At 54.6% G+C, this 26,945-nt stretch overlaps 9 protein-coding genes across 9 annotated transcripts; 4 read left to right on the top strand and 5 right to left on the bottom strand.

Moving 5' to 3' along the window:
* Positions 1–1,597: 1,597 nt before the first annotated feature.
* On the bottom strand, positions 1,598–3,133 carry P884DRAFT_294680 (Alpha/Beta hydrolase protein; the record flags this gene model as incomplete). Its single annotated transcript, XM_069444291.1, has 4 exons — positions 2,623–3,133; positions 1,995–2,403; positions 1,731–1,909; positions 1,598–1,604 (listed from the first exon to the last, which is right to left on the bottom strand). Exons 1-4 carry the CDS (start codon positions 2,742–2,744, stop codon positions 1,598–1,600), a joined length of 717 nt encoding a protein of 238 aa, XP_069294283.1. The 5' UTR covers positions 2,745–3,133.
* Positions 3,134–3,739: 606 nt separating this feature from the next.
* On the top strand, positions 3,740–5,545 carry P884DRAFT_250626 (C-5 sterol desaturase-like protein). The gene is made up of 3 exons (XM_069440652.1): positions 3,740–4,619; positions 4,694–4,760; positions 4,852–5,545. The coding sequence occupies exons 1-3, from the start codon at positions 4,046–4,048 to the stop codon at positions 5,210–5,212; spliced, it is 1,002 nt and encodes a 333-aa protein (XP_069294282.1). The 5' UTR covers positions 3,740–4,045; the 3' UTR covers positions 5,213–5,545.
* Positions 5,546–6,617: 1,072 nt separating this feature from the next.
* P884DRAFT_272694 (aldose epimerase-like protein) lies at positions 6,618–8,201 on the top strand (the record flags this gene model as incomplete). The annotated part of the gene is made up of 5 exons (XM_069442544.1): positions 6,618–6,746; positions 6,894–6,993; positions 7,064–7,390; positions 7,487–8,003; positions 8,108–8,201. The coding sequence occupies 5 exons, from the start codon at positions 6,618–6,620 to the stop codon at positions 8,199–8,201; spliced, it is 1,167 nt and encodes a 388-aa protein (XP_069294281.1).
* Positions 8,202–8,807: 606 nt separating this feature from the next.
* On the bottom strand, positions 8,808–11,506 carry P884DRAFT_264171 (uncharacterized protein). The gene is made up of 3 exons (XM_069441823.1): positions 10,934–11,506; positions 10,269–10,869; positions 8,808–10,205 (listed from the first exon to the last, which is right to left on the bottom strand). The coding sequence occupies exons 1-3, from the start codon at positions 11,229–11,231 to the stop codon at positions 9,302–9,304; spliced, it is 1,803 nt and encodes a 600-aa protein (XP_069294280.1). The 5' UTR covers positions 11,232–11,506; the 3' UTR covers positions 8,808–9,301.
* A 1,171-nt stretch (positions 11,507–12,677) lies between these two features.
* On the bottom strand, positions 12,678–13,874 carry P884DRAFT_209958 (uncharacterized protein; the record flags this gene model as incomplete). Its single annotated transcript, XM_069438969.1, has 2 exons — positions 12,678–13,604; positions 13,677–13,874. 2 exons carry the CDS (start codon positions 13,872–13,874, stop codon positions 12,678–12,680), a joined length of 1,125 nt encoding a protein of 374 aa, XP_069294279.1.
* Positions 13,875–14,604: 730 nt separating this feature from the next.
* P884DRAFT_210066 (uncharacterized protein) lies at positions 14,605–15,255 on the bottom strand (the record flags this gene model as incomplete). The annotated part of the gene is made up of 2 exons (XM_069438979.1): positions 14,605–15,147; positions 15,214–15,255. 2 exons carry the CDS (start codon positions 15,253–15,255, stop codon positions 14,605–14,607), a joined length of 585 nt encoding a protein of 194 aa, XP_069294278.1.
* A 300-nt stretch (positions 15,256–15,555) lies between these two features.
* P884DRAFT_250609 (Manganese/iron superoxide dismutase) lies at positions 15,556–16,934 on the top strand. The gene is made up of 4 exons (XM_069440651.1): positions 15,556–15,637; positions 15,712–15,851; positions 15,954–16,219; positions 16,293–16,934. Exons 2-4 carry the CDS (start codon positions 15,719–15,721, stop codon positions 16,593–16,595), a joined length of 702 nt encoding a protein of 233 aa, XP_069294277.1. The 5' UTR covers positions 15,556–15,637; positions 15,712–15,718; the 3' UTR covers positions 16,596–16,934.
* A 2,860-nt stretch (positions 16,935–19,794) lies between these two features.
* Positions 19,795–22,449, top strand: P884DRAFT_280483 (glycosyltransferase family 4 protein; the record flags this gene model as incomplete). The annotated part of the gene is made up of 6 exons (XM_069443444.1): positions 19,795–19,902; positions 20,077–20,462; positions 20,525–20,805; positions 20,861–21,063; positions 21,258–21,601; positions 21,666–22,449. The coding sequence occupies 6 exons, from the start codon at positions 19,795–19,797 to the stop codon at positions 22,447–22,449; spliced, it is 2,106 nt and encodes a 701-aa protein (XP_069294276.1).
* Positions 22,450–23,642: 1,193 nt separating this feature from the next.
* On the bottom strand, positions 23,643–24,736 carry P884DRAFT_302873 (thymidylate synthase/dCMP hydroxymethylase domain-containing protein; the record flags this gene model as incomplete). Its single annotated transcript, XM_069444980.1, has 2 exons — positions 23,643–24,543; positions 24,609–24,736. The coding sequence occupies 2 exons, from the start codon at positions 24,734–24,736 to the stop codon at positions 23,643–23,645; spliced, it is 1,029 nt and encodes a 342-aa protein (XP_069294275.1).
* Positions 24,737–26,945: the final 2,209 nt, after the last annotated feature.

Here is a 26,945-nt window from a genome sequence, read left to right as displayed (position 1 = left end):
TATACCTATTACTAGATCCACCATTTCTACTAGAAGGCTAGTAATGATTTATATAGGGCTAATATAGCTATATATAGCCTTAAGAAAAAGCTAGAGAATATATATAAGGCTTACTATACTACCGGTATAATGCCTACTAATATACTAAAGCCTAAGGAACTACTAATAACCTATATCTATATATTAAAGGAAGATAATAATACCTTAATTAATAATTACCTATTTAAACTTAGCTACCTTTACTATAGCCTAACTAGTTACCAAGGCCTATACTTAGCGCCTATATACATTACTATAGCCTATAGTACTACTAAGGATAACAAGACCAATAAAGACTTTACCAAACACTAGTACCTAGCTACCAAGGCTAACCTTCTTAATATAGGTCAGGCTATAGTCTAGAGATAAGATAAGGCTATTAGTAGCATCAAAAGGGACCTTAACCAAGTTAAGGAAGAACTTAAGTAACTAAAGGAAGCTTCTACAGTTATAAATAATAACTATATAGCTACCCTTAACTAAAGGAAGGGAGTAGATAAGAAGATATAATAGCTAGAAGAAACGATCGCCTAGCTTACTAAGCGTACTATAGTAATTACTATACTATAGAAGGCTTCTAAGAGCTAGGAGCTAGTAACTTACCTACCTCTACTAGTTACCACTAGACACGGTACTCCCCCGAGCTCGATTACCAGGCTAGTAACGTACCTACCGCCGCCTACAGCCACTAGCTAGAAACGCCTACACTCGGACACGCTAGTATAGGAGAGCCCCTCGTATAAGAGGGCTACTAGTACGGTCTATAGTAACCGTACCCCGGTTAGGGACGCCTAGGCTAAGGCTAGAACACTTACGCGGCCCCCTTAGGAACGTCTATCTATAGTATCGGCATTTATCGTAAACTTAGGAACTGCTGGGAAGAAGGACTAAGGGACAGATAGATTTGATAATAGGGAGGATAAATAGGATACTTACTAAGATTGTTACTATAGACAAATAACTAATATATCTATTAAGTTATAATAGGTCGTTATATTTTTCTTTTCAAACCCTAGTACCTATTATAGTATATGGCTATTAGTAGGTTAGATCCGATAGACCTATTAATAGGGATGATAAGCTAGGGGTTATAGATATATATTTAGATAGTATCCCCAAGTGCCTCTGGCACTTGGAAGAATTAACGTATCTTATTACCACTTCTACAGACTATACCAGTTGGTCTAGGAGTGCTGCCCACGGTGCGAATACCGCTGTGGTGTCGTATCTTACAGCCTGTCCGAGCTGTAGTCATTTGTAGCCATCGAGCTGTAGCAACTAGAGAGAAGGAAGGGTATGTATAGTATGGTCTATGATATGAATGTTAGGTGTGAGGAGGATCAAGCTCGGTTAACCCCCGTCGAAAATAGAGATGGAGAATCGTGAACTAGGATGGGGAGCTGTGAATGGTCATGTTGAGATACTTTTGTAATTATGTGCAGCACCTCATAGATGCCCCGAGACAAGATTGTGTGGTTTCCAGACAGTTTGACTTACAAAAGGCTACCGTAATTATCCTCTCTACCCTCTCTTTGATTACACTAGAATCTGGTCATAATTAATACCTGCGAAACCATGGTATTTAGCAGTGTCGAGTCTTAACCAAGGTCTACTCTACAGCCTAATTACACAGCACAGGTGTCCCAGCCCGAACGCGGACATCCCTATTGCCAATTATAGGACGATCTTACCAACCGATGGCCAGATCGAGCTCTAGAGGGTGCTCTGCCCACAGCGTCATCCCTTCCTCGCGCCATATGTCAGGCTCGTCGTGTTTATTCAGGACATCGGGGGTCTCGGTAGCATTAAAGACAAGGTTAGACGGCTTCTCGACGCTAATTATACTTTGGCCAGATTGGCACGCCCAGGACTATTGCAGTCAGCGTGTTCAGCTTAATATGCAAGCTTTGGAGTTCCTGAAACTAGAGGAGTGGCCCGAAAGATGTACTGTGTACTAAGTTGGAATCGCCCATGTAGAAATACGAGATCAGCATGGCCGAGATAGCATGGGACAGCGCTAGATGCGAGCTCGAATTCGCCACAGGCGGGTAAGCGCGGAGAACGGCCTCGATGGCTTCGTCGGCCGAAAATTTGAAGACTGGCCGGAGGAGTCGGCGAAGTTGATCCTCCGTTTCGGTGGATGGACCGAGGTTGTCGGCCAGGACGAAGCCTTCGTCGTCGTTGGTCCCCGAGAGGAGGGACACGTCACGAGGGAACTTGCCGGCCTCGAGGTGGAGGGACGGCGGTTGTGGAATGAAGTCACCGTCGACTGTGGGCCACCATGTCGGCTGGGTACCTGTTGCTTCTCCAGCTTCGAAAACCTCGTCGAGGGTCGCGGCGCGCAGACAGCCGAGGAAGCCGACTCTGTAATTATTAGTTGAGCATCACGGCCATGATAGGCATGTCTTGTGCCACGCTCGCCTGCACTATCCAGGAGAAACTGGAGTTTAGATCAGCTCCAAAACCACTGTGAACAAATGTTAGTCAAGAACGTCCCCGGTGTTCCGCCTCCCCAACCTGAAACAGCCCGAAAAAGGGGAAAAAAAGGGGGGGGAGGAGACAATGACACTGGTGGTAACGTACTCGGCAAAACCTCCGCCGTAGAACCACACAACCACCGGGAGCCTCTCATCCTTCCTCTTGAGCGTGGCTTGCGACGGCCGGATGATGTTGGGGTTGAGGCAATCTTCTGATATTCTGGTCATGTTGGCATTACGGATGCTCTGCGGCGAGGCTGGGCAAGGGCAGATGTTTCCAAGCCACTCTGCTGATCGTGTGCCTTCCCATGACTCGTTAGTTATAAGGTGACGAGTTCTCCAGTCGCCCGGTTTTGGCGAAGGGGATCCCCAAGAAAAGGTCCTGTGAAAATTCGGCAAGGTAGCGGCCAACGTAGGTTCCGTTGCGTGTGGTGGCTACGGGTGTTGAATGTTCGTTAAACCCAAAGTATCCAGACAGCTATTACCTCCGTTTTGAGGTTGCAAAGAAGTGGATGAATTGTTTGTGGACTGTTCCAAAGACATATGAGCACACCTGAAGCCAACACGACCAATAGCCCTGGAGTCCGATCATTTTGTATTTTTTTTTTTTTTTTTTTGCGATCTGCACTGAGTACAAGTATTTCTTACTCCCACAGGGTTGGCGTAGACTGATTATCCGTACATTGGCGAAATGAAGACGGTGGAGATAAGGCAATTGATGGCAACTTCGCTAGACCTGTAGTGTAGAGTCAACGCAGCTCATGACATGACTCGCTTGCAGTCATCCATACAATCCGTATATTCCAACCATGTCTTACTCCTCCTTGCAACAACGGGAAAGGATTCAAAACCGACCGATGTTGTTCCGCGTATGTATCTTGCAAGTCTCACCGCTCAGTGCTCAGTGGCCTTGGTCACGGAGAGCAGATAAGACAATCACGTGTTTTTACGCGGTCAGGCGCAAACTGCGAGTCGGAACGCATGATGCCAGTGCAGAATGGTTCGGTAACCAGAAAAGGTCGTCGTATTTCTTGTTGAGGGTTACTCGTTTTTCCTTCTCGTTTCCGTTTTCGGATTCGATTGTGCTTCCGCAGCTGCACAGGAAGGTTTGCCAGTTTTAACCCCCCCCCTTCCTCTTCCACTCCCCCACTTTTTCAAGGATAACCACCGATAACTATGCGTAACTCCGATTGCACTCAGGGGCTCCTTCCTGATCGAGAGGCTGATGACTCAGCTGTGCCAAGGCGCTAAAACTTTGTGGCGCGACCTTGGAAGGAACGGAAACTCACAGATCCGACTGGCGTGACCGGACAGATCCGACGAACCAGTCGCGCCACAGCGCTGGCTGCTTTGCCAGCTGCAATTTTATCCGAGTGGGGACAAATAAACCGAGGTGGAGATTATTTCCCGCATTCAAAGTGAAATCGACGCTGGATGGCCAACCCAAAACTCAACGCCATCAATCTCGCGCTGCGAATGAGTTTGGACGGGTGAGTGAAGTTCAAACCACCACCTCCTCCTCCGACGCCATGGACGCCGCCCTCGAGTTCCTCGACCCGCTGGTCTTTGACCAGATGTATGCCTACCTTGTCCCCGCGAGGACGCCCTCCGTCAATAACGGGTCGGCGCACGGCGCGCTGGACTACAGCGGCTTCGCCTCCGGCTTGTCCGGTGCATCCGCCAGCCACGGCTCCGCATGGGCGCGCGACAACATCGTGCGCCAGTGCATCTCCATTCTCATCATCACCCAGATTGGCGCCACCGCGCTCTACTGGATCTTCAGCGCGCTGTCGTACTACTTGGTCTTCGACAGGAGGCTGGAGTACCATCCGCGCTTTCTCAAAAACCAGATTCGCCAAGAGATCATCTCGTCCATGAGCGCCGTGCCATTTATCAACATCCTCACGCTGCCCTGGTTCCTCGGCGAGGTGCGCGGCTACAGTCTCCTGTACGACAAGGTCAGCGACTATGGCTGGTCGTGGATGTTCATCTCGACGGTGCTGTTCATGATCTGGAACGATTTCACGATATACTGGATTCACCGCCTCGAGCATCACCCCCGGGTCTACAAGTACATCCACAAGCCACATCACAAGTGGATCAGTAAGTAGCGCTTCTGGAAAATGGCCGGCAGTTCAAATTTCATTTTGATGTTTGTTCTAACGACAAAATTGCAGTCCCGACGCCATGGGCCGCCCTTGCCTTCCACCCACTGGACGGCTACGTCCAGTCGCTGCCCTACCAGTAAGTTCCTCCCGCGCTGCGAAGGCACTGCTCGCTCATGAGCAACTCTCCGCTGACTCTTGTTTTTTTTTTTTTTTTTCCTTTTTCACAGCGTCTTTGTTTTCATCTGCCCCGTCCAGAAGTACCTCTACATGGTTCTCTTCGGGCTGGTGCAGATCTGGACCATTCTGATCCACGACGGCGACATGATCTCGGGCCACTGGCTCGAGAAGTACATCAACAGCCCTGCCCACCACACCCTGCATCACATGTACTTCACCGTCAACTACGGCCAGTACTTCACCTGGGCCGACAGCTACTTCAACTCGCACCGCCCGCCTCAGCCCGAGCTCGACCCGCTGCACGAGGCCCTGCGCGTCATGCGCGAGAAGGGGCTCGTCGACGAGAAGGGAGAGCCGATCCCAAAGAAGGGCAAGGGGGCCAAGGGGGCCAAAGGAGCCAAGGATGAGTAACGGAGCGGCGCAGCGTTGACGGAGCGAGTATGGCTGGTACGACAACGCGATAAGAACTTGATGGGTAGAACCTGGAAAAGTTATGGTAGGACCCGGCGGTTCGATTTTCTCTATGCGGGAGAACCTCCCGGCGCATGTGTTAGAATATTGGGAGGACGCACTGTTTATGGCGCTATGAACACTTGTGGGCCTTGGACATAGGTATATAATATGCCTGCTCGAAGACTCAGTTCTGAGTTTCCAAACGAGCATCGTTAGACCGCTTGCCGCGCGCAGCACGCTCGGTGGTCATTTAATGTATAGACTTTTAATTCAAATCAAGTCCGTTATGACAACTTTCAAGAACCCTCGGAAATCCTTTATTTAATTATCCGCTCTGGGTTTGGAAGGTCATTAGAGATGAGTCGGATGTGCTTCTTGTTCGCCAACGCCAACACCGGGTGAGAGTGGGGAGGAGAGAAAGAATTCAAGGCGAGTGAGCAACCCTGAAATATCACGGACTCGGCGTAATCTGATCACGAAATGCTCTGGTTTCCAGTCTGAGAATATACGAATGTGAATACGTTACACACGGTATTAATATTTATGCATCCTACTCCCACAAACCCACCCTCCACCACCAGGCTTGACGGGGCAGTGGGATTGGTGGTTCTTCCAGCAGCTAGAAGCAGAGTAAGCGGCGTAGTCAGCAGAACTAGTCGAATCTGGGTCAAACCACCTCGGACTGCTACCATCCGTTTTACGAAAGCTGGTATTCCCGGGCGCATGCCGGATGGTTTTTCTCTTTTTTTCCGTCTACCAGGTCAGCGAGCAGCCACAGAGCAAAAGCCAAGCAGCACGCAATGGCTGACTACCTTACCCACGCTATGTCAGATCGTAGGATAAGTCCAAAAACAGGGGCTGGAGCCGAAGGGGAAGCATGTGCCCTCCATTACAAAAGTTCTCCCCTCAAGCCCCTCCCCCCACCCCGCGCCCCTGTGATTGGGAGCTGTCGGACCGCCCCGACGGAGAGTTTCCGCATGGGGTAGGGCGGAGATGGTGGTAGCCTATAACATTGTCTGGCCCCTCTGCAACTCAGCCTGATATCCCGTAATAAACCGGGCATGCCCCAAGCATGCGGATCGAGCGCCGCAAGGTGCGCGGGCGGTTTCCCGTATCCAACAAAGCAGGACGGATCCTCGTCGATTATTTACAGTAATCTGGGGTTGTATCCGGGGTGTCGGCTACGCACGCAGGACGACTCTCCCTCAGCAGCAGGGTGTGCTGTGTAAGACCGGCCGTGCAAGGGTGTCGGAGAGGGTGCACTCATGGAGTATAAAACCGAAGACGGAGGCCACGAGGGCGGGGAAGGTGAGCTTTGGTCGTGCTGTTTGCCTCCGTCGGTCCTGTTCCCTACGACGAGAAGATGAAGTTCTCATATCCCCTGTTAGCAGCCGTGGCGGCCAAAGCGTCCGTGGTCGGCAGAGGACGTCACGTCCCGCCGCCTGGCGAGGATGGGCGCTACACCATCTCTGCGGAGGGTATCAAGGCGCAGGTATGTAGTATGTACGCCAGCGGCAAGGTCGAAGGGCGCAGAAAAAAAATAAATGATTCATGTGGTTTTCTTTTCTTTTCTTTTTTTTCTTTTTTTCTTTTTTTCTTTCTTTTTTTCTTTTTCTTTTTTTTTTGCTGACCACCGCAGTTCATCCCGTACGGCGCCACCCTGACCAACTTGTTCGTCAAGGACAAGAACGGCGAGGACATTGACGTGGTGCTCGGCTACGACGATGTCAACTATTACCGTAAGCCGGCCCGCTGACCAAGAGAGCTTGATTGTGGGAAATGGAACGACGACTTACCGAGCGCACACAGCCGAGGACCCCGGCCACCCGGTGTACAACGCCATTCCCGGCCGGTACGCCAACCGGATCGGCAACGGGAAGTACACTCTCGACGGGAAGACGTACTTCACCGAGAAGAACGACGGCAACAACACGCTGCACAGCGGCACCAACAACTGGTCGTACCGCGTGTGGGACGTGACGGACGTCAAGAACGACTCCATCACCTTCTCGATCCTGGACAAGGCCAATTCGTCCCAGGGCTTCCCGGGCGACGTTAAAGCGTCCGTCACGTACTCGGTCAAGGGTTCGACCTGGAACATCAAGATGAAGGCCGAGGCTCTGAACCACAAGACCCGTATGTGTTTCCCTTGAGTACTTCCACAACATTTTCATTCTCTTCCCTGCGCCTAGACGACGGCTGACATGCATAATTTAACCCCAACCCGCACAGCCCTCCTGCTCACTCAGCACACCTACTTCAACCTGGACGCCTACCGCAACCCGGACACGGCCAAGATCTGGGACCACGGGCTGTACCTGCCGTACTCGAAGCGGTACCTCGAGGGCGACCAGGGGGCGCTGCCGACGGGCAAGATCCTGACGGCGGAGCCCGGGTCGATCAACGACTTTGCGTCGTCGCCGGACCTGACGGTCGGGCACGCGCGGGACCAGCCCGGGTTCGAGGGCAACTGCGGGGCCGACGGCGCGTGCGAGGGCTACAACGGCTACTTCCTGATCGAGGACAAGCCGTCCGACGACGCCGTCGTCCTCCGCCTGTCGAGCGCCTTCTCGGGCGTCACCGCCGACCTGCGCACCGACCAGCCCGGCGTCGTCCTCTACTCGTGCAACTGGATGGACGGCTCCGCCGACCTCAAGAGCACCCAGGGCATCAAGGGCGTCAACGAGAAGGTCATCAGGAGCAGCTGCATCGCCATCGAAGCCCAGGACTACCCGGATGGCATCAACCAGTGAGTTTTCCCTTTCATTTCCCTTTCCCCCCCTTCGTTTTGATGCCGGTTTTTTTTATGATACTGATGACTGACAATAACTCCTTTTTTTTTTTTTGCTGCAGTCCTGAATGGGGACGTACCGAAGCGCAGATCTGGGGCCCGGGTGAGACGTACACGTGGGAGAGCTCGTGGACCTTTGGGTTGCTCGAAGCCTGATCTGAGTGATGAAGTTTTTGTTTGGCGAGGAACTCGAAGTTCTCCGATGAGTGCTGCGGAGGGGAGAAAGTGAAAATGGGACAAATGAGGCAAACCATACGAAATGCCACAGTGGTACATACAAGCTCTCGGTGTTTGCCGGGTGGCCCCGTGCTCTAGCCCGCCACAGCCCTCACGCAAGCTTTGGCTCTTGGAGATCTCAACTAAGTCTAGCTCGCCTCTACTCTGAGCCTAATTAGTGAATCGCATCATAACCTCATCGCGTCCCAGGTTTCTCGACGCGATGGACTGCGGATAAGGTAGACAGCTGCGTCGCCCAAAAGGAGTGAGTGTAATTATTAGCATAAATTCATTGTACTAGTAATTAAATTGTCGCCTAAATTATGTATCTGCCATGCAATGGTGCTAATATCAATTGATCGATGCAGCATTACCCCTATCCCCGCCGGACCAAAACACGCTTTGAGTCAGTTCCAGGATCGCTCGATAGCAGATATCCATGGGCGTTAATTAGTGTGCGAATGCCACAGGAAGGATCCCTGAAACATACGAGTTATCAGCTTGTTGACTGCTGAAGTAGGATCCGTACATACATCGCCTAACTACACCCTAGCAAATAATTACAAGAGAGATCCGTCGATCAAGGTCCAAGGCAAGACCTACGAAGCTGGAAGAAAGCGCCATGGCGGCCCAGAGCAGCGGACACGCATAATTTCGATCCAGAGCACGAAGCACCGTCTAATTAACATACCAAGTATCCAGCATCATGCCAGACCCAAGACCGAAACGCAGCTCACCATCTCCAAGCTTGGCGGTATTAATTACGCATTAGCAATAATCAACTGACTATGTATAACGCATATACAAGAAGCTGAAAGAGAAGAAGGGCGTCAGAATTAGCCCAGCGAAACAGCTGTATGAGAGCACGCCCGTGGACGACCCAGTAAAAGCAACCCTCTGAACTCCTCCCTCGTGACAATAATCTTATTTCCATATGGCACATGATGCAAATACCCCCCGCCGGCCCTATCCACTTCCCATCCTTACCTATCCATACACTCCCCCCCCTCCCCAATAACCATTACATCCACTCTTTTACCCTACTTCTTGATATGCTTGACCGGATGTAGAATCATATTTGGCAGCCACAGCTTTCCGTCCCACTCCTTGATGATCCAAGGTCTAGGCTCCTTATCGCTCAGCTTCCGCCCATACCACTCATTGAACACGTGCTTCGCCCAGTTTGACTCCCACCAGAACGACAACCCGAACCCTCTCGGGTGGTCATTGTTATCGGGCCCCAGGCCGGTAGAGCTCGCAAGGGGACCGCCGCGCCACCACCCGCGCCTGTTCTCCTCGTCGTCCTTGTCGCGGTGGAAGACGGGGTGCTGCGGGAAGCTCAGCTTCAGGCCGTGCCACAAGGCAAACGACGGGAGCGTCGCCTCGGACGGGATTCGGATGCCGAGCTCGAGCTGCGCCTGGTGAATGGCGAGCAGCAGGGCGCGGGAGCCGCGCTGGATGGCGGGCGGGCAGTAGAAGCGCGGGGTGCGCACGCCGGTCCGCAGGCCGTAGATCCAGTCCCTAAAGATCCAGGTGTTGGGCGTGTTGGCGTTCTGGCAGAACGCCGTCAGGAGCGCGTCCGCGTCCTCGCCCACACCCCACTCGAAGTTATCGTCGCGCGGGTCTGCTACCGGCGGTTCCGGCCCGATCGGGAGGATCTCGCGCACCTGCATGGGGCCCCAGGCGTGCGAGCCGCCTTTGTTCGACTCGTTGACGACGCGGAAGAACTCGCCGTAGTCGCCCGTCTCGGCAATCATGTGCAAGAAGCTGGACCGCTCGAGGGACTGCTTGCGGGGCTCTCTGCGCGCGGCGGCGGAAAGGCTGTCGAGGAACTTGCCCGCGTCCCCCATGAACCGCATGTCGAGCTCAATTTGCCAGAAATGGTCGAATTCGGGGTAGTGCAACGCTAGCAGCTGCATCGGCTGAAAGACTTGCCATATGGTCCTGAGATACGGTCAGAGCTCGCGCGTTGACAAGGGGAGACAGAGGGGGAGGGATATAGCTTACAAGTGCTCCTCGACCCGCGGATACCAGCTGTCCAATAGGCGGTTAGTCCAGAGGAGCGTGATCGACTGAAACTCGGGCGGGACGCCTGCGTCCTCCATCCCCTTCTTGTATGCCTCCTCGGACGCGAAGACGTCGTTCTCGTAGCCCTCGTAATCCTTCATGTCGACCAGCAGGATGACCTGGTACTCGCCGCCCGTCTTAAGGGCACTCTCGGCGACGAGGGAGCGGAGGTAGTACATGTCCTCGGGCAGATACTCGAATCCGCGCCAAGCGCGCACGACAACGGCCGTCCGCCTCGTGGGCTGGAACTCGTGCCAGTGGCGGACCTCGGGGACCTTTGCGACGTGGCGAAGGGCAAATCGGGGGGGCGTTACACGCGTATCATCGAACCGGGTCGCGGAGGTCGGGAAGCGGTGACGGTTGCGCTCGAAACAGTCGTTTTGTAACTGGCCCCAGTCAACCTGGTTCCAGTCTACCCTCGACCTGTTGTAGTCTTCTCTTTCCTCTCCATAACCGTATGGCCCGTATCGCTGATCAACATTCATCACGGTGAGGTCCAGACCCGTTTCTTCGTAGTTGCCAGTCCAAGGTGTGGGATAAGCTGCAGGACGGCATGTTAGCAAACTGAAGACCCTGATCAAGCGGGGGGGCGGTTCTTCACATACGGCCGTTGATCTCGCTCGTCTGCAAATCGTCATCGGGACTCTCCCCAAGGAGGCGGCCACGGGGCCCGTAGCAGGCAACTCGCTCAGCCAGCGGCGGCAACACATTGTGCGTAGGCATGCGCTTTGGTTGTTCTTTAAAATTCGGCGTCTGGTCCCCTAGCTCGGCCCATCGCTCTGAGACGTTCCCGCCAAACTGCACGCCGAGGGCCCAAATGATGCATATCGAAAGAGCAATAAAGAGCGTCTGTCGCGTAAAGAGGCGCCTAGTTCTGGCGCCTGCCAGCCCGAGGGCTTTCATTTTGACACCTGGATGCACGTTGCTGGCCGGCGTGTTATCATCGGGGTCGCTTGCGCTCGGCGATGGCAGCGACCGCCGTCGAAGGACGGATTCGTACTAGTATTGCGCCACGGAGAGAGGCATTCGGTGAATCAAACGAGGGTATGCTGCTCTCAAGGCAATAACGAGCGGAAGCTGGAAATGACGCGCAAAAACAAACGGAAGAAAAGGGACGAGGGGTGAAACACGACGCTGTTCGAAGAGACGAAAAAATCGAGATCGAAACGTCGGAAAGAGTTGGAGGAGCATCAGCACGCCCTCCTGAGAACCCCTGACAATGGAGTTCCATGGAACAGTCCACTAAGGGTTTTTGGCTTCTTGGCATTCCGGTTGGCGATCCATTCGATTGGCTAGTTATTTGGGAGAAGACTCCACAAGCTACCCCGTGGGCTTCTTCGGCTGCTCTCTGACCCTGAATGCTCAGGATCACGAAGGCCACTACACTAGAGAGCTAGTTACTGCGTAGAAGGCAGTGCACAGACTATTTCTTAGCTGCGTGCTCATGCTGAGAAGGAAGAGTACGCAACGCCTCCGTATATACAACAATTTTTGTTAGGCGTAAATTCTGTTCGCGTTTTTATGCTTTGCAGGGACCAAATCTGCATCCAGACACGGGGGTCTTGATTGCCGATCACCGTTGCCTTTCGGGTATGTATGTAGGGTACTCTGATAAGGCAGGTACTTACCTTTCTGTTCACGGACATACTGCACAGAGTATATGTAATCCGTACCGGCAATATCGGATATCAGATGACGCAATTGACGATAACTTACAGGGTCGTTTTCTTCCACAAACGCCACCATTACCACCTACTGCAGTACATCGTGAGCGTACGAATTTCGGACTGCGCTGTTAGTCAACCGGATGTGGCTTGTTTGATACAGCATACACACACGCCAAGACCGTAATATTACTGCGTGTAACTCTTGTGAAGTGAATCCGTACGCGTTACAACAGTCTGCGATAAGCGGACTGAGCAATACCAAAATGATATGATCATCCGTAAAGGGCAGTTTTCACTTGACTTCGAACACGACCTTGGAGTAAGGTACGTGGTAAGGGTAACTGCCTGTAAAACGCGGACGCTCTGACTTGCCAACGAGCATTGCCGCCACCCCTTACCCAAGGACCGAGACCAGGGACGGAAGACCTGTAGTTAATCCGTACGGGATTACATGGCCCGAATGAACTCCCCATCCGGCCCGTCACCCCGATCAGATTGTCAACCTATCGAGCAACCCAACCGCCCGTCGCCAGCCTCTTTGCTGGCAAAGTTTGTAGACTGGATTTGCCAAGGGCAGCAACGCAGGTATGTAAATGACCGACGGCGAGGGATGGTGGCCCAGGCATGTCAGGTTATATTCGTGTTTTGTATCATTTTTCATCCCACAGAAGCCAAGCCGTTGTTACCCTTCCACATCCTCAACACCATGCGGGGCCGCGGCCGACTTCTGAAAGCTCTTCATCGGCTCCAGTCCCCATCTTCCGAACATGGCCGCATCTTCGTCCCAGCCGTTACACTCGGTGGTCAGCATCTTCTCGCCTGTGAAGACGGCGTTGGCCCCAGCCATGAAGCACAGCGCCTGCTGCTCCTCCGCCATGGTCTTACGTCCCGCGGCGATGCGGATGATGGTCGCCGGCATGATAATCCGCGCCGCCGCAATCGTGCGCAGCATGCTGGTGAACTCGATCGGCTTTCGGTCACCCAGCGGCGTTCCTTTGATGGGCACCAGCGCGTTGACGGGAAAGCTTTCCGGGTGGCTTGGCAGCGTTGCGACGGTGTGCAGCAGGCCGATCCGGTCCTCGGATGTCTCACCCAGTCCTAGAATCCCGCCGGAGCAAACGTTGATTCCGGCGTCACGCACGTGGGCCAGGGTTTTGAGCCGCTCGTCGTAGGTACGGGTCGAGATGATGCTGGGGTAGAACTCGCGCGAGGTATCGACGTTGTGGTTGTACGCCGTCAGACCCGCGGCTTTGAGCTCCTTGGCCTGCTCTCCGTCGATCATGCCGAGCGTGACGCACACTTCCATGCCCATGGCCCGCACACCCGAGACCATTTCCTTGATTTTGCGGAGGCTGTTCTTGCGGCCGCGCATGTCCCGCCATGCTGCACCCATGCAGAAGCGCGTGCTGCCGTTCTCCTTTGCAATCCGAGCGGCTTCGAGGACTGCCTCGACGGTCTCTACCCGCTTGGCTTCCACACCGGTGCCCTTCTGGTAGCGGGTCGATTGCGCACAGTATGAGCAGTCCTCGGTGCAGCCGCCGGTTTTAATATTCATCAAGGTGCACAGTTGGACCTCAGCTGGGTCGTGAAACCGTCGGTGGACGGTAGCCTGGTTGGCACGTCAGTAAGCTGTTGCATAAGACCGCGAGTCGAGGCCAAGAACCGGCGAAAAGACTCATACGGCATGGTAAACCAGCTTCATCAGGGGCTGGTAGAAGATGGCTGAAATCTCCTCACGCGTCCAGTCATGCCTCGGCGTGGTCGCTTTAACCGCATCCCGTAAGATTTGATCTGCTTTCTGTTGGCGTCCGGCGTCGAAGACTGGGGCTGGGGCTTGGACTGCAGACGAATCGCTCCGTTCCGCGGCAACAGTAGACATGCGGGCCGGGAATTCATTGAACTGGGCCGCGAAGGGCTGCCCCGAAAGGCGGGCGGCCCGAAGCCGGATCGGCTGCAGAGGCCGGATCGGCTGCAAAGCAAGTCTCATTGCTGACTTGGGCCGCGGCGACAGCTAAGTTGTGTAATAACAGATTGACTCGTTAACCGAAACAGTTAAGAGTCTGACGAGACAAGAGTCGGCCGATGCGGCTCTCAATTTGTTGGGAAATGCTCGTGTTGAGGGGTATCCCGCGTTAGCATGGAACCCTAGGTGGGGTCGCATGCGGGAAACAATCGCAAACGCGGGGATGAGTCAACGAGATATCCAAAAAACTCAAACCTCCGCAATCCGGTGTCTTGTCCACCACAGCGAAGCGAGGCTGCATCGGATTTCCCCGGGTTGAGTAGCTATTTCAGGTCACCGCAAATGGCCCAACCTTCTTCGCGTTTTGGTGTTGGCTTGTAGCCAAGGTCCCGACACACTCTGTGTGTTAAAGAACAGATGATCCCGAGACCTCGAACGGTTGGAACAGTCCTAATCCAGGATGGGAGACGGGACTTCTTCAGAGGTGGCATGGAAGGAGCGCGACAATGGGCTGTCCCATATCGTGATGTAGTCCGGCCAGCCTCAGTAACGGGGTGCCGACAGACTGACCGCGACGCCACCAGCTTTTCGGGGCGGCGAATGAGCGCCAAATACGTTGTTGCCGATACGTGTTATCGACGGCGGCTCAATGTTTCTTGACGCTCTCCATCCACTCCTTCCCCGCCTTCGCGCCGTCGTGCGCCTTGCGGAAGAGCTTCCGCTCCCACTCATCCAGGCCCCTCAGGAACTCTTCACCGGCGCCGCCAACACCGAGGTTGCTCCCTTCATCAGCCTTGCCTTTGTGTCCGATGCCACCAACTTTGCGGGCATGTAATGCAATCTCGGACGCCCGAGTGACAAAAGTTTTCCGGAGGGTGGTAGCCAATTCTCTTTCTTCCGACAGCTCCATCATGTGTGTCGCGAGTCCGTAGAAGTGTGCGCTTTGGTCACGGAGGGGCACGGCGCGAGGGTCGGCTTTCAAGGCCTGGATAACGTCGTTTCCTAGAGCGGGAGGCAGGTCGAAGGTCACAAACGACTTGCCCTCAACGTCTCCCGTGTTGGCTATGGCGAGCATCTCGGCGAGCCAGAGCGGTAGGTTGACTTTAGTGCCGGCCTTGAGCGGTTGAGTGGGAGTGTTGTCAAGATACCCGAGGTCAGGTATGTCGAGCTGAAAAGTGCACGGTATTTTCTACGCCAGGAAAGAGTCAAACGCATATCCTTTTGGGCCTGTCGACGTTATCCGTCATACGCTTACCTCTGCATCAGTGAGGATGGAATCAATGTCGTAGTATGACATTTTGCAGATCCAATGCAGTGCAACAAGGGAAAAAGAAACGTAAGAAAAATACCCTTCGGAGCAGGATAACAAAATGCGTCGAGCCCGCACGACACGCGCGTCTGTGTCCTCGATCGCCGGAATGCGCGATGGAGGAGTCGACAGCGTCGATGTGGCTAGTGTATGATAAACGGAATCCATTTCTTGCGAAAGCCACAAATTTCCACTGACCAAAACAAGCCACGCCCGGCAACTGGCTTTTCACTGGTTTTGATGTGGGTCTATGACGAAACCGTGAAGTTGCCGAAGCTTCCCCCGAGCTTCGACGGATTGCCGAGCTTCTTTGGCCGAAGACATTTGTCACTTCGACTCGCTTCTCTGGCACATTCGAATCAACAAAAAGGTACACAGCACCACGTCCAGCCTCTCTTTACTCCTGCACAGTCCAATTGACATCTCAGAAGCTAACATACCCAGCGTCATCATGTCTTCGACTCTGCTTCGCACCGTTCCTGTCCTGCGTGGAGCTCTCCGGGCTTCCGCAGCTCCCAAGATGGCCGGCGCCATGGCCAGCACCAGCTTTGTGCGCGGGAAGGCTACCCTTCCGGATCTGCCGTGTGAGTAGCCGCAATCAATACATCGATGCGTGCTTTTCGCATGATGCTGGATGTCTTATTATCGAGGCGACGTGGGCGCCAACTAACCGATGCACGCTGCAGACGACTACAGCGCCCTCGAACCGTACATCTCGGGCAAGATCATGGAGCTGCATCACTCCAAGCATCACCAAACCTACGTTAACGGCCTCAACAGTGCTCTCGAGGCCATCGCCGAGGCCGAGAGCAAGGGCGACTTCGGCAAGGCTGCCACGGTTGCACCTCTCCTCAACTTCCACGGCGGTGGCCACCTCAACCACAGCCTTTTCTGGGAGAACCTTGCTCCCGCTAGCCGCGAGGGCGGTGGTGAGCCGGACGGAGCTCTCAAGGTATGTCTCCCTGTCGACGCATGCGCTGGCTATCCTTCTTCTTGGAGTTCCCTTCCTAACGCACCGGAAACAGAAAGCCATAGATTCCGACTTTGGTTCCTTCGACAACTTCCGCAAGCAGATGAACACGGCGCTGGCCGGAATTCAGGGCAGCGGTTGGGCGTGGCTGGTCAAGGACAAGTCGGCGGGCACTCTGGGGATCGTCACGCGCGCCAACCAGGATCCCGTCTCGGGGCCGTACGTGCCGCTGCTGGGCATCGATGCCTGGGAGCACGCCTACTATCTGCAGTACGAGAACCGCAAGGCCGAGTACTTTGAAGCCATCTGGAACGTCCTCAACTGGAAGACTGCTGCGCAACGGTTCGAGAAGGCTTGAGCTGCAAGGCTCGTGACTCTGCCCTAGTCGATAGAAGGAGGATGGAGGACTGCCAATTTGTATATCTCTCGGCGATGTTAGCGTGAAGTCGACGATATTTGCTCGAATGGAAAGAAGGGGCGACATTTGTCCAGAACCGATTACTCCGCCCACAAGATGCAGGTTTCGAGATTTTCTGAGTACTCGAACAGCTTTTTCCGACACTTGCTGCCAAACCTTAGCGAGATCAACCTACGACAAATCTGGACAATTTTGTCGAAGCGCTTTTCTAGCAGCGCTTTCCCATTTTCTGAAAATAAGAGCATGTGCACAATAAATGAGACAGGTACTCCTCAGGGCTCTCCCCGACGGAAACAGGAACTTGCGCCCACACCCTGGTATAGATGCTGGACCCAAATGTGCCTCCAAGACCAGACCCCTACGTGTAGCTTGCGGACTCGGGCCACTTTGGAGACACCGCGCCTTCGCAGTATATATGAGCTTTTTTCATGCGCGCTGCACGGAAGGTTCTGGCCTCGATGCATGCGAAGGCGCCAATTACCGCCCCGCTTTCTCTGTGCTTTGCGGACCTGAAAATTAAGCAGCTTGAGCTGGACAGCGCTCGCTAGGGTTTGATTCCTACTCTACCTAACTTTTGGGAAGGTGTTAATTGAAGTGCATCTACAGAAAGGTGGCTCACATTGGCTGTTATTTACAACTCTCTTCTTCTTCTTCTTCTTCTTCCGGTGACACGCTAGTACCATGGATCAGAACATGACCTGATACCTGAGACTGCAACCTGCCATGGTGTGACGGCAAGTGCCCGCAGTATCAGGCGTTGGACATGCGTGGTGGTTGCTCCACCATTGCCGTTTAGGGGATAACGTCTTTTCCTCGACTCTGTCGAAGTTCTCGACTCGAGTTTCTTCGTGCCAGGCATGGGTGCCCGAACTGGCACTGTACTGTACATACACACGGTCCGATGTGAGGTGGATTCGACCGCGACGTCCATAGCAGACAGCATGGCTCCAAACCTAGTAGTGTACGGAGTATGGGTTTAGTGTTCCTCCAGGTAGGTCTGGCTTTTTCGCTATAAAGAGGTTCTTGCCCGAGGGTATGAGACGATCTCGTGCAATACTTGTGGTGAGCCTTGAATAAATGGCTCTATTGTCTTTCGAGTTGTCCCTCAAGCACACCGGAATGGGCTTTGAGACTGTTTCACAACCCGCGCGAGGAAGTGGGCGAGGGTGGCGTGTCTGGGCATCCAGCCTGTAACTATCGTCTGATTCAATGTCTCATCATCCTGGAGAGGGGATTTCCACATTACTCCACAGTATTTGACGAACATGTCTGATATTCAACAGCTCTATTTTCTGATGTTGGCCCCAATCAGGCCGAAGAAGACAGAAATGGACCTTGAATGGAAGGCAAGGGGCTTCTTCTCTCTGGACTTTCCCCAGATTCCAGAGCTTCCGCGGTGCCCGGGCGTCAAGTTAGCACCCCGCTGTCCGTGTCGAACACCCCACATCCCCTGTCCTGGAAGCTGAGCCCATCCTTGCCACTAACCCCACTTCAAGACGCACGAGTCCCGGCAGGGCTGGGTTGGTCATCTTTGACATTGACATCATCACCATGGCGCTCAACGGCGGACTCGAGCCATAATATAATAGCAGTTTGCCGGCTCTTATTTAGAGGACACTGGCCATCGTTGGAAACCCAGCTGTATTATAAGTAGGAGATCAGCATCAAACCCGACTCTCCTGTGTTACATCGTCCATATCTGGAGGCATCAAGTAGATGCTATTGCCCAAAGAACCCGCGAGCCGAAAACGCCCACGGCCACGATTTGGCCCAGATCCCGGAATTCCGCACTGGAACGAGTCGGGAAGCACCCGACCGGTCATCACATCTCCATTTGTATTGGAGCGTCTTCACCGCCGCCCGTGTGCTTAGTGATCACTAGAGTGACCTATAAGGGAGAGGGGAGTTTGTGTAAGTCGTGTTCCTCCTCGGGGCTTCAAGAGCCCCTGTCAGCTGGCCCCTCCCGCCTCTATCATACAGCTGTCCAAGACCTGCCGTGGAAACGAGTTCGGACTGCAGCTAGCGCAATCTGGTTCAACGACTGGCCGTTCAACGACTTTGCTGCCCGCGCCTCTATGCAAGAAGGGGTAGGGCAGCAACGGGAGGCCACGATGTCCAGACCTGGCCGTCTCACTGAAATTACCCGTCGGGCTCGCCGCCGGGTTGCGGATGGCATGGGGTGCAGGTTGTGTCTTACAGCACAGCAAACCCCCCAATCCCTCATCATATGGTCGGTCTCTGACCGGTAGCGGACGACGCTCGACGGGGAACTGCAGCTGGGAGATGAAGGCGTAATTGCACTCGCTGTGCCACGGCACAGGGGCAAATCCGCGACTCCTTCGGTTGGCTGAAGCGGGGGCCCCCCAGTTACCGGATCGAGAGATTAACAGATTTCGTTGTGTAGTTAGATACGGAACTTCACTACGGAAAAGTGAGTAAAATCATGAGCGACAGATCAACGGAGGAGGGCGTTGAGGAAGTCACTGGGCAGGAGGGGCCCAGAGTCGAGAGCAACGCGCTAGCGAGCGAGTCCCAGCGGCAAGCGCACTCGCGCCCAATCCCGCATTCAGACCCGCACATGCTGCATCTGCAGCAGGGCGGCGACCTGCTTCACCGACTGGAAGCACTCGGCTCCCCGCGAGAAGCTACTGCCAAGTCAGACCAGCGCCACCATCTTAGCACGCCGACCACCCACCCCGAAGTCGTCTCGGAACCCCGCCACCAGGATCACAACCAAAGCCAAAGCCAGACTAGGGGTCTTTTCCACCACCCCAACAATGCTCCCATCCCTTCCCAGCCCCGCCAGCACTCCGAGAAGCACGCCTCCCCATCGGATGCTTCCATTTCAATATCTCCCCCCACTTCTGCCGACCCACTCTTACCCTCAAGTCCCAACACTCCCTCGTCGACTACACGCAGCCTGACTCGAGCTCAGGCACCGCTAGCTCCAGGAGCGAAGAGTATAAGCGAATCTTCATCCAGCCGCTCAAGTACTCCCCGCCCGCGACTTGTTGACCGCGATCCCATCCGATCTCTTGCCAGCGGCGAACCATCACCAACATCAAGCGGCAAAGCTACGCCGACTGAACACCCATTCCATCTCAATCTCAAGAGTATTCGGCCCTTCGCCCGAGCAATCATGGCATTCGAGAAGGCTCGCAAGTTCTCCACGGGCACCTCGGTGCACCGTAAGCGCCAGATGAGCACTCTGGTCGAACAGCAAGGTCAATTCGGCCCTTCGCTCACGGTACGTTGATTCCTGCCATCTCCTCCATGCCCTTCTTGCTTTCGGTGAGGGTCACCAAATGCCTTTTTAAGTTCCGAACGAGATGGAGTTGCCGCGGACGGGTGGTCCCTCTCTCTCCCCGGAAGCAGGGTGCATACAGTTCACTAGCATGTGCTGACTTCGTCCTTCTTCAAGACGCTCTACCTGGGTATCTCGGCCGTCTTTGCCGATGACCACACTGCGGTGGTAGCCCTGGCGATCCACGACACCGTTTACTTGGTGGACTTCTCGGTCAAGCACATCATCCTGGATGATGCCATGAAAATGGGTGCCGATCTCATTGCCGACTACGTCATCTCCGAAGCTGAAAAATACGAGCATGAGAACTTCTCAAAGTTCGTCGGTGCCGGTCTCCCGACGACGCTCAAGTACATGAGCCCGACGTTGTGCTCTCGACTCTGGCTCGAGCTGGACATTGTGCCGATCGTCTTGCGCCCCGATGACGAGCACAAAGAGAAGTCGTTCTGGGATGTCAAGCGCGTCGATGAACAGGCCGATTCCATGGCGAGGAAGTGTATTATGTGAGTTGTGTGCGAGAAGCGGCCAGCCGAGACAATACAAATTCTCCTGACACGGGTTATAGGAACTTTGGCCCGTCGCTCGTCCCCCTCCTCCAGGTTGGCTGGCGGGGTGTAGTCCAAACCGACGCTGGCTTCCGCGCCCACCTAACCACGGTTCAAAACCACAAGGACACCTGCGGGCATGCTACATGGGAGACAATGTTGACCTTTGCCAAGAAGCTCAGGGGCAACAAGACGAAGATTGCTTTCTTCAGCGCGACGCCGCAGGGTGGTGGTGTCGCGCTCATGCGTCACGCATTGGTGCGGTTTGCGCGTCTCATGGGCGTCGACCTGACTTGGTATGGTGAGTACGCCTGGTTATTATCCGCGGCGAGGTCACTCAGAGTAACACCGCGTAGTTCCCAAGCCGCGACCTGGTGTGTTTCGCATCACCAAGAACATTCACAACATCCTCCAGGGTGTCAGCCACCCGGATCAGCGCATCTCGGCCGAGGAGAAGCAGGCCGTTATCGATTGGATAGCTGAGAACGCAGGGCGCTACTGGTTTTCCGAGGGTGGCCCGCTGTGCTCGCCCGCCGATGGCGGTGCTGACGTTGTGATTGTGAGTGTGCTCTTGCCTTGTGTTACCTGCACGGCGCCGCAAGGGTTCCCCTCACCGACACCGACGCTCCCACCCTCCCTTACACATGCCCCTGGGTACGATGCAGTACCTTGGTGGCACATGACCACAGCCACGTCGCGGAAGCGTGGGGGGAGCAGCTGTTCTTTCATGACAGTGCATGCTAACGGACGTAGATTGATGACCCGCAAATGCCAGGTCTCATCCCACTGATCAAGAAGGTGACACCGGACCGGCCAGTTCTGTATCGATCCCACATTCAGATTCGGAGCGACCTCGTCGCCAAGCCTGGCACGCCCCAGGCCGACATTTGGGACTTCCTCTGGAGCAACATTCAGGGTTGCGACATGTTCATCAGCCACCCAATCCCTCAATTCGTCCCCCACACGGTGCCCCGCGAAAAGGTGGTCTACTTGCCCGCCACCACCGATTGGCTGGATGGTCTGAACAAGCCTCTCAGCTCGTGGGATTCGGGTTACTACGGCCACATTTACAATATCGCTTGCCATTCTCAGCGCATGTATGCCACCTTATGCTGCTTAACTAAGTCGAGTGGGTCTTGGCGCTTTGCTGACGACTCGCAGGACCGAGCTCAATTATCCCGCTCGCAAGTACATCATCCAGGTTGCCCGGTTTGATCCCTCCAAGGGAATCCCCACCGTGATTGACTCGTACGCCGAGTTCCGGCGGCGCTTAGAGAAGGCCGGCGTCACCGATGTCCCCCAGCTTGTGGTCTGCGGCAATGGGTCGGTCGACGATCCCGACGCCAGCATTATCTACGATCAGACCATGAGCCAGCTCGAGACGTACTACCCTGACTTGCTCAGCGACGTCAGCGTCATGCGTCTCGAACCCAACGATCAGCTAATCAACACCCTCCTAGCTAATGCCCACGTGGTCCTTCAGCTCTCCACCCGCGAAGGGTTCGAGGTGAAGGTCTCGGAGGCCCTGCATGCCGGCCGTCCCGTCATCGTCACCAACACGGGCGGCATCCCTCTGCAGGTCAAGGACAAGGTCAATGGCTTCCTGGTCGCGCCTGGCGATTGGAAGGCAGTGGCTACCCACCTGGTGGAGCTGTTCACGGACGATGAGCTATGGAAGAAGATGAGCCATGCAGCGCGCACGGGCGTTTCGGACGAGGTAGGAACCGTCGGCAACGCTCTCAGCTGGTTCTATCTTGCCTCCAAATGGAGCGAGGTCGGCGTCGAGAAGCACGGCAAGGGCGGCCTCAAGGGCAACGAGCGCTGGGTTAACGACATGGCGCGCGAGGAGGCCGGGTTCCCGTATGCCGAGGGCGAGAACCGGCTGCCCAGGCACTTTACGCAGACCCAGGATGTGCCCGTTCACCCGAAGCCTGAAGGTGCTTAGGAATTCAACATTAGACCCGGGACGAAGACCTAATGGTGAGGCAAAGCTGGAGGGATGCTATCAGGAGTAACTCGTGACGAGTCTCTTTGCGATGGTATTTCTACACTGTCTACATAGAAGGTTGAACATCCGGGCGGCTTAGAAAAGGACGCGGTGAGAGGAGTGGCGGTTGAGAGGTGCAATGCCCTTTTGGGTTCAGCGTTGAGAACAATAAAGAGAGAGTCTCTGGGTAGACAGGTGAGAAATAAGGAGCTCATAGATCAGCGTTGCTTCAACAGCCCATCGTATATGGAATGATGGTAAATCTCAGCATCTATGGCTCATACCGAACCTTGACGTGGGCCGTGGCCGTTTAAAGCAGAATTGTCCCTGAGATATGGCTCATCGTCACGGGAACGGTTTTGCAAGGTTTCCAGGGCGCTGCAAGCAATGCGTAAGAAAACAATCCACAACAGCCGAGGTGGAGAGGTCTACAACCCTACCGATGGAAGGCCATGTCATGCACCGTATCAAAGCAGTAGCAAAGAACGATTGTATTGACATCAGAGGGGCAATCGCCGATGCTGAGTACGTACGATAGTCCTGGAATTAGACGCTGCCTGTTTCAAGCCCCTGATATCCGGATCTCCAATCCTGGTGATCCTTAACGCATTACAGGGTCCGAGGGTCTCGTCTTTTAAAACGCTTAAACCATGCTATATCTCATCTTAGTCGCAGCTCCATGAATCTCGGCTTTTCAGGACACTTAACTACATAACGTCCGGCTTAGTTCCAAGTCTGACACCACTCGTAACTCGCATCCGTGACCAAATGGAGAATGTTTTGGTGAGGTGCACGTTCGAGTTTACTGTCAGTCTTTCCCAAACCTCGACAAGGATGTTTAAGATACTCGCTGTAAGTTTTGGGAACAGCTGATGTAGGATTAGATGCAGTTGAGATATCAAAATGTTGTGTGCGTGGCTCGCCTCCCACAGGAGCTGAATCGATACCGTAGGCTTCCCGCCCTCCCCGTTGCGCATTGAGAAGGTATTTAGCTTGCTCGCTCGCTAAAGGACCTGCTTCTATCAAACCCATCATAGCAAAACAGCTTAACGTACAAAATATGCGTCATAACACAACACAAACAGGTAGGCATTCAAGACCCGGGATACGTAAATCCCTCTCCCGCACACTTAACCCCCACATGGCCTCCTTCAGACCGACATCTCCATCGGGATCGTCTTGTGAGGATTATACCCCTTAATGACGAAATCCTCGGGCCTCCACCCATCGATACTCCTCTCCCCATTCTCATCCAGCCTGTCGTTGACGATCTCCAGCTCGGGGAAGTCCCGGGGCTCCCGCTCCAGCTGGGTCCGCAGCGCGTCGACGTGGTTCAGGTACACGTGCGCGTCGCCCATGACGTGCGTCAGCGAGCCGGGAACCAGGTCGCACACGTGCGCGAGCATGTGCGTCAACAGCGCGTAGCTGGCAATGTTGAAGGGCACGCCGAGGCCCATGTCGCACGAGCGCTGGTAGAGCTGGCAGTGGAGGTGGCCCTTGACGGGCTCGTCCGCTCCTCGCCCGCCTTGTTCCTTCTCATCCTCCCCGTTCCGCGAGCGGGTCCCCCGCGGGTACGAGACGTAGAACTGGGCAAACATGTGGCAGGGCGGCAGCACCATGCGCGGCATGTCGGCCGGGTTCCACGCGCTCAGCACCAGGCGCCGGTCGAACGGGTTGGTGCGCAGCGTGTGCACGATGCGCGCCAGCTGGTCCACCCCCTGTCCCGTGTAGTCCGTCTTGGCGTCGACGTACCGCGCGCCAAAGTGCCGCCACTGGAAGCCGTACACCGGCCCCAGGTCGCCCACCTCGCGGTCGGTCAGGCCGAGGCTGTCGAGGAACTCGCGCGACCCGTTGCCGTCCCAGATCTTGACGCCCTGCGACGAGAGCGTCTGCGACGATGTGTCGCCCGAGATGAACCAGAGGAGCTCGGCAACGACGGCTTTGGTGAAGACGCGTTTTGTGGTGAGCAAGGGGAGGATGGGAACGCCGGATCGGTTGAGAGAGAACTTAAGCGGGCGTGGGGCGAAGATCGAGTATGTGCCCGTGCCGGTCCTAGACACACGGGGGGACAGGTGGTCAGCGGTGGTTCCACAAGAGTGTTAGAGGAGGGCGTGTACCGGTCATGTCGCAGCTCGCCCTGGTCCAGAATTTCGCGAACGAGATCGAGGTATTGGTATTCTTCGTGTCGCGGCTGGGCCGTGGTAGAGGGCGCCTCCGAGGGCGCATTGTTTTCTGGTAGTGTCATTGTATTTGATGAATTGATTCCCCTCCCCAAGTCTCTGCTTTTATTTCTGCGGCGTTTGAGACACTCCAGAACGCTTCAAGAGCGTCTCGGAGCCTTGGGATGGCTGATGAGGGGAACGCGGCCAGGAAAAGTCCTTAACGCGTCAGACGCGTTGGCATGCATTAACCCCACCCCACCGGAGTACCGGAGTGGGGCTTCACAACCCCACGTGTCTGACCCCTGCCCAAACGGTTCTTCGGGGCCCTCGGACGGACTAGGCCATCGTCATCACACTGGCTTAAACCAACAAGAGGAAAGGAAAGCGGGCATACAATATATATGTATGTATGTACAAGTCTGTATCCACCGCACTTAGCAGATATCCATGACGCGCAAAATTACGAGCATCGGTCATCATCAGGACGTCCCGATCTCCAACGCGACCGCCGACCTCGTCCTCTAGAAATATCCCCCCTTGTTCAAGAACTAAAACTCAGACGTAGTCCCGAAGTGCTGGGATCTTAACTTTCATATGGAATCCTACACTGTGTGAAATCATAGAGAAGGATGAGCGGAGACTTCCGAACGTGCGTCATTACCCCTGCCAGCGGGTGTTGAGAGTTTAACAGTTCTTGACTACTCCGTACAGCCGGTTTAATGCTCGCCTGAGACGGCCATGGTGATTTATGGGAATGAGACTCGCCAGCAATGAATTGTTGCTGACGCATTCTGGCAGCCCAGGTCCGTGAACTGCTCCTTGTAGGTTGCGTAGGTACTTGTGGTCAGCGATCCCCAGAGTCTTGCAGATCCGTTGGATAACACATGGAATGGGTGACGTAGTTCCATGAACTGTTACAATTCGGGTTGCCCCAAAACAGGAACAAAAACAGATGAAAAAAGAAGAAAAGAAGGCAGAAAGAAAGATACAGGAGAAGAGAATGAGTCATTAGTCTGGTATGGCGTCTGAGGATTGTAGGCACTTGCTGTTTGTACAGTTGTGTGTATGTACATACATTCACATACTGGCTTCCGTGTGAAGAGGGTCACGCTCGTCCGGGGGGTATGTCCGAATGCCGAAGTTTCCCGGCATTTCCTCGTATACTGCCGCAGAATTTTTGAGATGGTGACTAGAGTACCATTGTTGCGACTTTGAAGGCGTTTGCCACCGGGTTTTCGTGGAATTCATTGTTTCCATGTCCCTGGTAGTAAAGTGTGGGTTTGTTGGTCTGTTAGCGCAATGTCGGCAAGTGGGGTCGACAGGTTTCTGGAACCTGACCCTGACTGTCGGCTGTTCCTAGCGAGGGAAGGCCCCACCAGAAAGGCACCAAAAAAAATTCGGGGAAGCAACCGATCATCTGGCGATGCGCAATTCGCCCTTGTTACTGGCTAGATCACACCATATACGATCCGTACACACTACACCACGCAGTATGCATCATGGACCTTACGCGGTGAATATATTGCATTCGGCTGTTGCGCAATAGATGGTTCATTGCCCGCGCGCGGGCGCAGAAGAGGAGCAGATCGTTCGGGCCTTGACCCCGACCCTTGATTTCCCGAGCTGCGGGTGTTCCCGCCGCGGAGATGCTGAAACCCCGGACTTGACGGCAGTCCGGGGGAAATAACAGCTGACTGGACCAGATTCTGTTATCAATTGTGAGCTGATCGTTCGAGCCTCACCCCTTGAGTTCCCGAGCTTGTGGAAATCTGATAACCCCCACACCCAAGGGACTCGGTAGAAGGCCGCAGCCTGACCAATTGCGAGACTTGCATTTGCTATCACTCCAGCAGAATTCGCAACCTTCTTCGAGCAACGCGGCGGGATCAAGGTCTTGCCCTCGGAGATATGTGAACCTGTCAGGTCGTACGGTGCACCGGAAGGGTGGCTCCACTATCGCCGGGTAGCCCCACTATCGCCGGGATTGCCATGCGAGACGGGGATGGCGACAGGCAGGCGCCATCTCGGCCACCAAAAAAAGGTTTTTTTCTTCGTCCCGGAAGGTGATGTGTCGGATGACCACGCGGGCAATTTCGTCTAAAAAGAGGAGTAACTACGAAGCATTACTCCGTTTGCCAAGAGACGAGGTGGCCGGATCGGCACTGCACGTCAGGCACGTCGACCGCAGTACCCCACTGAACCGAGACTTCGAGAGTGGAATAATCAAGGGGAAGGGGGTACACGGACAAGAGGGTGAGGTTCCGCCGAGACGTCTGCGAGCATTCAAATAGA

Source organism: Thermothelomyces heterothallicus, assembly GCF_042370625.1.
Source record: "Thermothelomyces heterothallicus CBS 202.75 unplaced genomic scaffold P884_scaffold_30, whole genome shotgun sequence".
NCBI classification, from domain to species: Eukaryota; Fungi; Ascomycota; class Sordariomycetes; order Sordariales; family Chaetomiaceae; genus Thermothelomyces; species Thermothelomyces heterothallicus.
This window is presented reverse-complemented; position numbering and strand designations above follow the sequence as displayed.